The sequence below is a fragment of the Diplotaxodon limnothrissa genome, linkage group LG16 (assembly GCF_057381915.1).
Source record: "Diplotaxodon limnothrissa isolate DT_005_m linkage group LG16, D_limnothrissa_male_GT1.1, whole genome shotgun sequence".
NCBI lineage: Eukaryota > Metazoa > Chordata > Actinopteri > Cichliformes > Cichlidae > Diplotaxodon > Diplotaxodon limnothrissa.
This window is the reverse complement of record NC_140611.1, coordinates 8216633-8230016: the sequence shown is the minus strand read 5'-3', so window position 1 is coordinate 8230016 and position 13384 is coordinate 8216633. Positions and strand designations below refer to the sequence as shown.

The following is a 13384-nucleotide window of genomic DNA, read 5'->3' as shown; positions in this document are numbered from 1 at the left end:
AATGGCAAGAAGCTGTTGTATTATTAACTGCAATAGCCGGTCGCATGACAGCCACGGGAAGCCGACGGGTAAAGAGATCGGTTGTTATCGGATTACGTCGTTGAAGAGAAATTGTTCGAGCCATGTTTCCGAAGTAAAAAGAGCCGACGGATGGCCTGGATATACCAAATATAACGTCCCAGAACACTCCAGCTCACATGTTAGTCTGCTCCAAGCAAAACACTGGCAAAGGTCAGTGTTTTTTAGTAGTTAAAACGTCATTTTTCTTAACATGCTTGTAACCTATATCACCAATTAAGTCTGGCGCTGAACAGAAATGGTCGCGCTATGCTCCTTTGTTTATTGTGCATAAATAGTGAATTGTCCTGACACAATATTGCGTTTCGCTTCTGTTATTATGGTACATTGACAAAAACATATACTTTTATTCACAGGATAAAACAGTTGTTTTGTTTCACTAATTGCCCAGTACGATTACAGCATACAATATTATTGTCACTGCTACATTTCTGTGATGCTACCAGAAATTATTTCCACTGCTAATTAATTACCGTTGAGCTCAAAGGTCCTATTAATAAACGGTTAACGAATGTGTATTTATGACGACAATTTGTGAGACTGGTAAACTTACCTTTGTTCGTACGATGGTCTTTCGTTCTACACGGTGCATTTCAAGGTCCTGTACCCATCCGTCGGTAAACTGTACCTGGGCTTGTTGCAGTGACCTGAAGTTACTAAACTTCATGAGTGTATGCACTCACTCCAAGAACCGTATAATTATAAATATGAGCGTGGTGAAAGTTGGGCAGCACGCTAACGTCTTTTGTCCACTCTGTGTGCTCGTAAGGGTCTGACCCTTTCACTCCTTTGATTTTTTCCTCGTATCTTTTCTTTGACTTTTCGTTGAGTCTGTCTTTGTACGGACCGGCATTGTTCTCCTTCGTTTTGTACATAATTTTTTTGGGGGGCAAAGAAAAAGCAAGAATTTATTGGAACCGGAGAATGAAGGTTTGCGGTGCTGCAAATGCTTGCATTTGATGCGGTACTTGGATTGTTTTGCCACGAGTTCCCAGCATGCAATGTGCAAAAGTCACGTGGTCTGTCAATCTCTATTGAGCTGAATTAAAACCTGAATCTGATCTGACAACACCTTTTTTTTTTTTTTCTTTTGTCACCCAGGTTTACAGTAACACACCGGAAACAATCAACCTCATCATTGAGGTTTTTGTGGAAGTGGCTCACAAACAGATCTGTTACCTGGGAGAGGTGAGAGACGTTTCCACTGTGTTACCTGCAGACAAGGTTTTAAAGTATAAAATGCTGGTGGTTTTCCATCTGGCATAGAAACAAACTCCAACTGTATGTCCAAGACTCACTTAATATATTTCTGAAGAAGGAAAAAACTGCACTGGCAACCAAACATAGGATTTTCAATTTGACACCATCTAACGCAAATCTTGGATCACTTTGAAACTTGGTGACTCTGACCTCAAGACTAAGGTCAGAGGTCTGTTTTCCTGAGGATTTTGTAAACACAATCACTTGAGAAAGATGTCACCTAGGGTTTTCAAATTGATACCATAGAGGCATCGACTGGGAGGCTGTAGGTTAGCATTTTTATCGTCATGGAAGCACAGTTGTAATAGTGGTCACTTGTGTACTCCTGATTCAGACCAAGTCCATGAAGCTGTACGAGGCGTGCCTAACGCTGCTGCAGGTCTACTCCAAAAACAACCAGAGCAGGAAGCGAAGCGATGCCACGGCCGAGGAGGACCAGTACCAGGACCTGCTGCTCATCATGGAGCTGCTCACAAACCTGCTCTCCAAAGAGTTCATCGACTTCAGCGACACAGGTGAGGTTTTTAAAAAAAATAGATTTTGCGTATTTTTCCTCTTAAAAAGAAGACGTTGCTAAAGTTTAAACTTGACCAAGTGGCTGTGCGTTCTAGATGATGTGTTTCGAAATCAAGACCAGGGAACACCAGCATCCAATCGAACAGTATCCGCTGCAGATGTCGTTCTCTATGGTGTCAATATAGTTCTTCCGCTCATGTCTCAGGACCTGCTCAAGGTAAAACATAATCACGGATGTCTCTTTATATATTGATATAATATCATGTCTGTGACATATGTGAGCTCACGCTGATCCTGTTCTCGTTATTTTCCAGTTCCCCTCTTTGTGTAACCAGTACTACAAACTCATCACCTTCATCTGTGAGATCTTTCCAGAAAAGATCCCACAGCTGCCAGAAGACCTCTTCAAGAGCCTCATGTTCTCCCTGGAGCTGGGAATGACCTCGTATCCTCTTGCTGTGCCAGCAGTATTGATTGTTATGGTGGGATTTATGAATATCCAGTATCTGTAGAATATCCACATATTGGCTGTAGAGGTGGGCGGATTGATCCAAATATCGATAGCATTGATCTCAACGCTGGTATTGATATTGGTTTGATACTAGTGGAATAGGATCCTTTTTCTATCCTTTAAGTTCAGTATGTAGCCTGCATAATTACATAATTACATAGAACTGTTGACATAGATGTTGTCTGGAATACGGCAACAATCTTTCTAAATACTCAGAAGGCCACACCACGGGAGATTTGTTCTTTTCTTGCACTTAGTCGTTTTCCTGTTTGCCTGCTGCAGCTGTGGACGAGCCTGTCAACAGGCAAAAATGATTTTGTCAAAATAGTTTGTGCTCCTTAACATCTGTTTCAGGATGAGTTCTGAAATCAGCCAGCTGTGTTTGGAGGCTCTGTCTCCTCTGGCTGAACAGTGCGCTAAAAACCAGGAGAAGGACTCTCCTCTCTTTATCGCCACCCGTCATTTCCTCAAGGTACGATACGCACTTCATGTTGTCATGACAGCATTACAATAAAACTTTTATAAAGGAAGAAAGGGGGGGGGGGGGGGGGGGGAGTACTAATAAGTAAACAAATGCACACCAGCTCACGCCGTCCTCTGTGCACTCAGTTGGTGTTTGACATGCTGGTCCTGCAAAAACACAACACAGAGATGACCGTGGCGGCAGGAGAAGCCCTCTACACACTCGTGTGCCTGCACCAGGTGAGTAACACACAGTGCATGCAGCTCAGTGAAAATCTTTTTTCCCTCCCTCTCTTGTTCTGTGCAACAAATGAAGGCTTTTAAGATGCTGAAGGTCTTTCTTTTTGAAGGTTCCCAGGCTCTGCTTTTGTTCAGCTTCTAAATTGGAATTTCTTTTCTAAGCAGCATTTTAAAATGTGGGCTTCATCAAATACAGAAGTGCTTCAGGCTGAAACCCACAACTGTGCCGTTATTAACAGACTTTTACTCAGTGGCAAAAATGTGTTGATTACTGGACATAAAGCTTTTTGGTTTTTTTCCTCCTTTTTTGTGCGCTTTTAGCAAATGATTGAAACAAGCTGGCTTTCTGTTTCTGCCTTACAGTTAAATGTGACGGCACATTTTTAAAAGTAACAACTGTATATGTAAGAAAATCCCTTTACTGGGACCTGAGTTGCTCCTGGCGTGCAGGCACAGTTTCATAAATGACGCAAGAAGCCCTCTAGTGGCTAGTTTGCAAAAACACAGCTGCACAAAAACTTGACCAGTTTTGTGATGTGCGAGTAGTTATTCTTTCAACCAGAGCTATTACATCGGGCATAAAGTGGTTGAAAGATATGCAGATTCCAACTATGTATTTATTTATATACTTATAATACTGACTTTTAGCGTATAGTGACAACTAAACAAACATACACAAATGCAGTTAAAAGGCCACATGACATTAATACCCAAAGATAAAACATTTTGGATGTTATTTTCATGACAGTAAACAACTAATATTCATTAAATCTATTTTCTGAATATCCATCCATTGCGTTTATCCGGGGCCGTGTCGCGGGGGCAGCAGCCTAAGCAGAAAAGCCCAGACCTCCCTCTCCCCGGCCACCACCTCCAGCTTGTCCAGTGAAACACCAAGCGGTTCCCAGGCCAGCCGAGAGATATAACCTCTCCAGCGTGTCCTGGGTCTGCCCCGGGGCCTCCTCCCGGTGGGACATGCCCTGAAAGCATACTCGTCAGATGCCCAAACCACCTCATCTGGCTCCTTTCGATGTGGAGCAGCGGCTCTACTCTGAGCCCCTCCCAGATGGCTGAACTTCTCACCCTATCTCTAAGGGAGAGGCCAGCCACCCTTTGGAGGAAGCTCATTTCTGCCACTTGTATCTGCGATCTTGTTCTTTCGGTCACTACCCACAGCTCGTGACCATAGGTGAGGGTAGGGACATAGATCGACCGGTAAATTGAGAGCTTCGCTTTTACACTCCGTTCTCTCTTCAGCACGAAGGACCGGTGCAGCGTCCGTCATCTGTCGATCTCCTACTCCCCTCTCCCGTCACTCGTGAGCAAGACCCCGAGATACTTGAACTCCTCCACTTCTTTTCTCATTAAATCCTCTGCAAACTACTAGTGTTCATTTTTATAAAATAATGAATACTTTATTTAAAAGTTGGGATATTTTACAGAATTGCAAGCAGAGATACCGACATGTGACTATGACGTGTATGCTGCAGTGGATTACACTGTAAACTGGAACATTGAATCTTGTGTATGTTTTCTTCTTTTTAACAATATAAATTATAAAATTAAAACAATTTTTCAATGTATTATAATGAAAGAGGGATAATACTATCTGCTTTAACCCTTGCCTTCGTTTGACACTAATCTGATGCTACATTGGTTTTCCATGTCAGGCGGAGTACTCGGAGCTGGTTGAGACCCTGCTGTCCTCTCAGAGAGACGCCATAATCTACCAGCGGTTAGCCGACGCCTTCAACAAGCTGACAGCCAGCAGCACGCCACCCACCATGGACCGCAAGCAGAAGGTTGCCTTCCTCAAAAGCCTGGAGGAGTTTGTAGCCAACGTCGGCGGCCTGCTCTGCGTGAAATAACCACTGGAAAACCAAACCGGCCTCTAATCATCGTCGTTCTGAAAAGCAACCAATCAAAGACGCCCCCTGCTTCATCCCTGAGAACTATGGGTAGAAGGGACGGCTGAAAGCCTCGGAGGACCTCTCTGGCAGCTGGGGCCGGTTGATCTCATGCCTGAATGTTTACCCTGTTTTCACCTCCTTGGATGTCTCCTCCCCCCCCCCCCCCCCCCCCCCCCCCTTTCCTACTGTTTCACCCGCCTGCCCAGCACGATCAGCAGACGTGATGAAGAGGAGGAGGAGCTAATTGTGGAGACTAAACTGCTGAGCAGATGGACTCAGAGGTTCATGTTAGACTGAAGCAACTGAGCACGGACTGTCAAGCAGCAGCCGATGATTGCTGGTGTCCTCCCTTTCCACCTCCTCCTGCTCCTCCTCATGTGCCTGGATCTTTCTGGAGCGCGCACACACACACACACACACACACACACACACACACACACACACACACACACACACACACACACACAGGAACATAGAGAGCGACACTAAGGGCAAAACAAGTTGCTGTTCAGGTTTTGTATGCAGTTAGAGGCATTAGAGGGGCCAACCCACCCTAGTTCAAATACACACACACGTCACCCCAGTCCTTCCCAGAGTGCCTTTGTTCTGCCGATTGTTCTCTATGTGCGTCTGTGTGTTATAAGGAGAGAGAATCATGCCATACGAAAAATGACAACCAGTAAGGACTGTGCCTGCCAAAAACCTAAGAAGACATACAAAGCATGAGGTGTGGCCGGCTGTCTTTGAGGCTGCTGATGCACTCGGAACAGGAGGACATTTGTTTGTTGGGAACGTCAGAAAACCAAATTGAGATTGTGTTTGACTAAAGGGTGTAAATATCTATAAATATATAATGTTTTCAAGGCTGATACCCTTCAGAAATGTACGTTACGGGAATTAAAGATGACGGAAATGTTTTTATACACCAGTAAAAGGCAGGCAGAGATGTACGAGTTCAACAATGTATGAATTCAGCTAAAGAGGGAGCAATTTTCTCGCTGTTGACCTTTGCTGTTTGATATAGTTGTTTTTTTTTTTCCCCTTCCTATTTGGATTTTAGTTTATATTGTGGCCCCCTTGCCTCTGGACACGTGAAGGCCAGAGACAGATGGCGCCTTGAAAGTTTAGCAGGATGATTTTATTAGTATTTTTCTACAGCAGCACCTCCACCCGATCACTCTTCAACACACACACACTGGATATTACAGAGACTGTTGGAGTTGAAGGACAGCAATAACAAACCAAATAAAAAGGATCAGAGCCACTTGCTGAAGCATTATGTTGGAGACAGAACCCTCCTCGTTCACAGTCCTATCCCTGTTATTGTAGATGGCTGTTTTGTTAATGAAGTGTAAAGTGTACATAAACGTATTGTATAAAACGTCCTGGCTTCTGTACTTTCTTTGACATGTGCGCTGGCTGTAGTAAACTGTTGATTTGTCGATTGTTCTACAGCAGACCTTTGAGTCTGCAGACTGTGAAGGCAGATACGTTTCAAGACATCCTGATCAGTCTTTGTTTTTTGTGAACCTTTAAAAGATTATGGAAAGATTTTCATTAAAGGAAATGATCAGAAGTGGAGGATCGCCCAATCCAGAAGTGATCTGGATCCAGGAATCTTTGGAAGGATTCTTTACAAATGTAAGAAAAGACTAAATTGGTCTTTACAAATACGTATCCGACTGAGTTAGTATTAATGTTGTCGAGAAAGCATCTCTTTCTGGATCCTGGGAATCAGTTAATGGGTGGTTTTAGCTTTAGCAAGAGTATGGAAGTGCTTACAACCTCAAAAGGTTTTATTTCAGAAACAGAGTAGAAAGTAGAAATCTTTCTATATTTACAGCTTATTTTGAATTGTTACACTATAAATGTTGTGGTTTGTAGTGAGCTTCACATTTTATTATAGCTGGAACCAACCAGTAGAGAATTTCAGGGGTAAATGTTTGATGGGGGTTCAGAATTTAGGAATATTCAAAATTGAGAATATTTGGGGTCTTGTAGATGTGTGTGTACATACCCAGCAACTCCATTAACCTGCGAAGAGAGCTCATGGATTGTTTCCAGCTTACTGTAAAGACGACCCAGGACTACACACCACCATCTGCTGTGATGCTGCTCTGCTACAGGTGCTGTAGACAGCTCAGAAGATCATAAACAATGGCGTGGAAGTCATTCTGCTGGACAAATTGTGTGATAACAAATTAAAAAGTGTTCTGCTTATTATGTTCTGTTTAAATTTAAAACAAAAACACAGAACAACATTTGCACTGAATGATGAAGTTCCACAGGGTTCTGTCCTGGGACCAATTCTGATTACTTTATATTTATCCCTAAGGCAGTATTCTTGAGATTTTTTTTATTTATTTTTTTACCTTCCAATATATGGTAGCGTGAGAGTACCGTCCAATGGACATAAAAGTACTCTTCCAGCAATAAGTAGATTCCCAAAAACACTTGCCACGTTTCAACATGGCATGCAGAGTGTCCTTAAAAAAATTAGGAAACTGAAAAAGTGGATGACCAAAGAAGTGCCGAGACTGAAAAACGAAGCCCAGCTACAGGAGAAAAACGGTATATAAAAGTCCTGACCTGAGAGTTTCATGTGGATCAGTGCATCTTCAGCTCATCTGGCTACTGAAGCATGACAAATTACACAAGAACTGGACTAAAAATCAGCGACAATGGGTCCGATCAAGATCGCAAATTTGTTGTGTTTAACATTGTCATCAGTACTTATGGAGGAGGTCAAAAGATAGGTATAACAATATCTACAAGCATCTGTAAAACATGCCCGAGGCTCTTTCATGTTCTGGGGCTGCATTTTAGCCAGTAGTGACAATAGTGAAGCCGTGTGGGATCATCTTAACATAGAACAAAAGACAGCCAACATGCAAAGAAGAGCTTCCAATGTCCTCAAAGAAGCCTGGAGAACGATTCCTGAAGACTACTTAAAGAAATTACAAGAGAGCTTGGCTAAGAGTTCAGGCTGTGATGAAGACTGCAAATGTATTTCTTTCTATGTGTCCAGATATTTCAATAAATCACTGCACCTATTTCCCATTTTCCCAGAGAAACATAAAGAAGTGGAGAGTTGCTCAGGGCTTTTGCACAGTTATGTATTTTAAATAAATAAATAGAGCCAATTTAGCTGGGACTGAGGAGGAAGGTTCTTTGTTGTTTATCAGTATAGTCTTTGTAGTACCTTAAACACACACACACAGTCATGTACATCCACATATTTACCCACACACATCCTTCTCACCGCATCCACTAAACCATTAACAGCTGCCGATTGCTACAAAACATACAAATGCGTTTTTCTACAGTTTAAGTCAGCTGGTTTCTCAGATCATTAAACCAACATTTGATCTGTCACAGCACCGAGCTGTGGCTTTCAGTCAGGTGGGACTCGGTGGAGCTTCAATTAATGAATTCATAAAATGTAAGAGAAGAGAAACAATAAACCAAGTGGATTCTTTAAAAAAATAAATAAATAGTTAAATTAAAAAATAATTGTTTTTATGATAAAATACACAATTTCTCGTAAATCTGTGGACTGATTAATCGACTCGATTTGGATTTCTTTCCAGCTGCACTGAAGCTGTAGCTACGTTAGTGATTGCGTCATTATTCTGCGACTACTCACGTGTTGACAACAGAGAAGTGCAGACTGGAAGCAGCTACTGATCAGGTATGTTTCTTTTGGGTCAGTATATGAACAGGGTCGACAGACTCGTCTCGTGGACCTTTAACCGGCGATGTTAATTTTGACCCACGGGTCCGTTTCTGTCACGTGATCTTTTAATTCGGCCTTGAAATGCCGCTTTTCCCTCGTTGTGAGGACACTAACCCTAAAGAAAAAGAAATGTTCTCCAAAGTTTTGCATCAAGGGACAGGAAAGGAGGGGCATCACCTTACACATAAGGTGAAAAAAAATAAGGATGAACCAAAATGTGTCTATCGAGTCAAAACAAGCTTACAATGTAAGGGTAAATGTAAAATCACAATGTAACAGGTGGAAAGCAGTCAGACTGAGACAGAATGTGAAATTGTTACGGATGTCTGGTGGGAAGGAGTTGCTGAGGCTCTAGACCCAATGGTAGGAGATCTATAAGTGCAGATGTGTGTGTGGGCATGCAAAAGTTCATGCTGCCTACAGCCTTAAAGATATTACTACAGTATTTAAGTCAGTGGAGCTGCTGAAGGAGTGTGACGTAAATAATGGAGGAAGTTCTGGACCAGTTGAAGTTTAATGGGCTTCAATTTAATTAAATTAAGTTTTATTTATAAAGAGCCAACTACCATAGCAACAGTCACCTTAACTGACTTTATATTATATGGTAAAGATCCCACAACAATACAGAGAAAACCACAACAATCAGATGACCTCCTTTGAGTAAGCATTTGGCGACTGTGGGAAGGAAAAACTCCCTTTTAACAGGAAGAAGCCTCCAGCAGAACTAGGCTGGGGGGGCGGCATCTGCCATGACAGGTTGGGAGTGGGGCTTGAGAGGAAGACCAAAAAGAATAGAGTTACAGTAATCAGTATGGCAGTACTGTTAGGTGTGAGAGATGAACGGAGGCGATGAATGTTACAAAGTGTGACGTCACTGATGTGTGCTTGAAAGGAAAGTGTGCTGTTAAGAACAACACCCAGTTTGGGGAGTGCGACTGTCTGTGCAGTGTCTATTTGTGTCTGTCTACACGTTGGGTGAGTGCCGAGTATTTGGTTGTGTATATGGGGTGGGAATGCACGTTTGTGTCCGCGTGCGCCTGTTCGTCTGTGTCTATATGTCAGGTTGGGTCTTAGACTCAACCTCTCTGGGTACATCTCAGGCCCTCTAAAGTACGGAGGCCTATCTCCCCTCACCACACTCCCTGCCGGTGGCTGATGCCCTCAGACGTTGGTGTGTTGGTGGTCCTTGTCGACTCGGGCTGGGCGCTCATGTATGTACCGGCTCACTCCTGGTGGCCGATTGGTGGGGCCAGGCGCCTGTGGCCCGGCTGGGCTCCTTCCGGGGGGTGGGATGCCCTCAGGCCTCTGGCCTCTGGGCCTGAAGCTCGGTCCTCTCTGGCACAGCTGGCTGCCGGCAGAGCCCGCGGGCACGCCACTGCAACCCCCTCTGCTCCATAGCTGCGGGGTGACCTCTCCTTTGGGGCTCTACTCAGCTCTTCCCAGGAGGGTGGCACGGTTCCCCCCCCTTTGGTGGTCCTCCTCGGGTCCTTGTACTCTGGGGCCTCTGTGATATCTGGGGCCTGGATCTCCTCCATACCTGCTTCATGCCCTGGTGGACGGGGCTGTGGCTCCCCACACTCCCTAGCAGATCGTTACATGGAGAAACCTTTGGAATACAAGCATGCTGATCCACACAGGTGTACACACGGGTGTACAGACGGGTGTTCACAGACGCGGACTACAGCTTTCTTGGCTGCTGCCTCAAAGCACATTGTGCGCTGTTTATCTTGCGTGCTGCACAATATCGTTTATTATTTAGTATCTACTGATATCTACTGCAAGCTAGTTTATTGTGATGGTGCTGGTTTTTTTTATTATGTTGCTCTTTGTTGTTTGCTTTCTCTTCTGTTTTTTTTCTCCATACAGGTGACCCAGGTGTTTTGTTTCTTTTTGTTTTTCTTTCTCCCCCCCCCCCCCCCCCCCCCCCCCCCCTTCTCACCGTCTCTTCTCCCCTTTGGTTTTCTTTCTCTCCCTCTCTTTCTTTCATTCTCTCTCCCTGTCCTATCCCCCAGTCATGTCTGTCCCGTTTGTAGTATGTAAAATAAATACATAATTATAATAAAGGTCAATCAAGTGGACCAATATGGCAAGGCCATGATGATCCACTTGGTAAAATAAATTCGCTTGGCATCTTTCTTGGCCTTAAGACAACAATTCTGATGGCTAAAGATCCAAACGGGACACAAAAAAAAAGAAAAGAAAAAAGAACAACACCCAGACTCTTGACCTGTAGTGAGGCAGAAACTGAGGAAAAATTGTTACATTTTTAGACAAAGTGCAGTTTTAACACTGGTTAGTTTGATAAAATTGCAGAGTGCTGTTGGAGAATGAGGATTTGACTTCCTAGAGGCAAACACAGATGGCCCTGGGCACATGAGTGCTGCTAGGTTTGGTAGACAGGTGTCAGCATAACAATGGAAACTAATGTTAACTTTATGGAAGATATGACCAAGAGGAAGTAGAGGAGGATAAATAGCAGAGGGCCCAGGAGAGATCCATGAGGAACATTGTTAATAACTGAAAATGGACGGGACATTTTTGAGTGTGGCCAGAGAGATAGGATTCAAACCAGTTTAAAGGTTTGTCAGTGATTCCAGTAGAAGCTAGTCTGTCCAGAAGGGTGTTATGGGATATAATATCAAATGCTGCACTCAGATCAAGAAGGTTAGTAGTCCAGAGTCAGCTCCTATGAGGTGGTCATTAGAGATTGTAGACACAGTGAGATGCTGAAATAGCCTTTCTCTGGAGTGAATGTTATTTAGATTAAAGCCACATTTGTCTTTGTTTGATTACAACCCTATGAGCAAACAGCTAATACCCCTTTTAAACAGAGGGTCTGAATAGTGGGTGGGTGAGATTTCCTTGCTTACAGAACCAGTAGATAGCTGAGATATCCCCCCTCTATGACCTTTCAAATATTCAATAGAAAAAGTGTTTGAAACTGAGTGTTTACAGCGGTCTGCTCAGCTTTGGCTGCTCAGAGATTCCTGAAACATACGCTGACAAATAATCTGCATTGTCCTGCTCCTTCAGCCATGAGCGACAGCGATGACGATGTTCCCACTCTGTCAGCTCACACTCTGGCCGCCCTGCAGGAGTTTTACAAGGAAACGAAGGTTGTTACGGATCACAGCGCTGCACCCACAGACCAGTTTGCTGTGGGAGCCGTGGAGGAGGACTGGGTGAGTTTACGGTGTTTTGTGTTTATTTTTAAGAAGTTCAACTATTAAAACAAGACAAACCATTAATAATCACAAGGATGACCAATTCTAAACCAGATTTGCACGAAAGAGTGAAACAGACCTTTTTATTTGGAGGGTTTAATTCAGCTCATTGTCAGTAAATCGCAGTAATGTGACGGAGTTAATGAAACGTGAATGTCGGTAACAGATGTCTGTCTGTGCATGTCCACCAGCGGATGAGTCAGTTCTGGTACAGCGACGAGACAGCAACACAGTTAGCCGAGGAGGCGGTACGAGAGGCTGGAGAGGGAGGAAGGTAAAACCTCGCACACCCACATGAACACGCTGCCCGGATGTCATTAGCTGTTTTTGATTTAGTGAAACAGGAAAAAAAATACGCTTGAGTTCTGTGACCATGTAGAATCGACGTTTGGTTTTGCTGATTGGCGAGCACTTTGTGCTTTGTGCCTCCTTTCCTCTCAGGATAGCATGCCTGAGCGCGCCCAGCGTGTACCAGAAGCTGAAGCAGGGTGTGGTGGACGGTTCAGATCGGGTGTCTGCCGTGGTGTTGGAGTACGACCGCCGCTTCGCTTCCTACGGAGAGGACTTTGTGTTCTACGACTACAACAAGCCGCTGTCTCTTCCGGACAGCGTGTCTCCTCACAGCTTCGACATTGTCCTCGCTGACCCGCCTTACCTGTCCGAGGAGTGTCTGAGCAAAGTGACCCAAACCATCAAATACCTGAGCAAAGGCAAAGTGCTGCTGTGCACAGGTGAGACCCAAACAAGCTCTGATGATGGCACATAAGTAGTTTCCTCACAGAGAGAAGCCTCTGATCATCGTCTAACAACACAGTCTGTCTGTATGAGTCAAGAATAAATGCTAGCTTCTTTGATGTCACAATGAACGAGCGGCACAAGCTGCTAAAAAAAACTAGATTAGATGTGAAATTTAGTATTAAACAGTTTTTTTTGGTGTGTTTTTTAACATGTGGTGTTTGTGGTGTTTCTCAACAACAGGAGCCATCATGGAGAATCTGGCAAAAGATCTCCTGGATGTAAAAATGTGCAGCTTTTTGCCCAAACACAACAGGAACCTGTCCAATGAGTTCCGCTGTTTTGTCAACTACCCGTCCCGCCTGCTGTCCTGCTGAGGAGCCGGGCGTCCATCAGATCGACGCTTCGTTCCGAGCTCATGGGGGAGGGGCGACATGTGAACCATCTCACATGAAGATCAGCGTTCTCTTCACGAATACACCGAGAATGGAAAAAAATAATCCCAGTGTCTCGCCGTCCTGATGTCTGGGCTTTGGTTTGATGACTGTAAGTTTGTGATTCAGACTGGTTGCGGGAACTTTTGAAGACATGGACTTTATTTCAAGACCAAAGGTTGAACAAAAAGATGATAAGAGGCATTATGGTTCATGTAAGCTTCAGTGTTTTTCATGGTTTATTCATACAAGAGACTGAAAGTTGGGTTAATCACTGT

The 13384-nt window shown here is 44.0% G+C and overlaps 2 protein-coding genes across 2 annotated transcripts in view; both read left to right on the top strand.

Moving 5' to 3' along the window:
• Positions 1–6333, top strand: part of xpo4 (exportin 4) — a 59541-nt gene extending 53208 nt beyond the window's left edge. Inside the window, exons 18-24 of the mRNA XM_085374251.1 lie at positions 1180–1266; positions 1673–1853; positions 1950–2071; positions 2169–2299; positions 2720–2837; positions 2975–3067; positions 4738–6333. Of these exons, the coding sequence (XP_085230377.1) occupies positions 1180–1266; positions 1673–1853; positions 1950–2071; positions 2169–2299; positions 2720–2837; positions 2975–3067; positions 4738–4935 (930 nt within the window). The 3' untranslated portion in view covers positions 4936–6333. The remainder of the gene's footprint in view (positions 1–1179; positions 1267–1672; positions 1854–1949; positions 2072–2168; positions 2300–2719; positions 2838–2974; positions 3068–4737) is intronic.
• Positions 6334–8630: 2297 nt separating this feature from the next.
• Positions 8631–13313, top strand: eef1akmt1 (EEF1A lysine methyltransferase 1). Its single transcript, XM_085374730.1, has 5 exons — positions 8631–8668; positions 11747–11895; positions 12129–12211; positions 12379–12668; positions 12916–13313. Exons 2-5 carry the CDS (start codon positions 11749–11751, stop codon positions 13047–13049), a joined length of 654 nt encoding a protein of 217 aa, XP_085230856.1. The 5' UTR covers positions 8631–8668; positions 11747–11748; the 3' UTR covers positions 13050–13313.
• Positions 13314–13384: the final 71 nt, after the last annotated feature.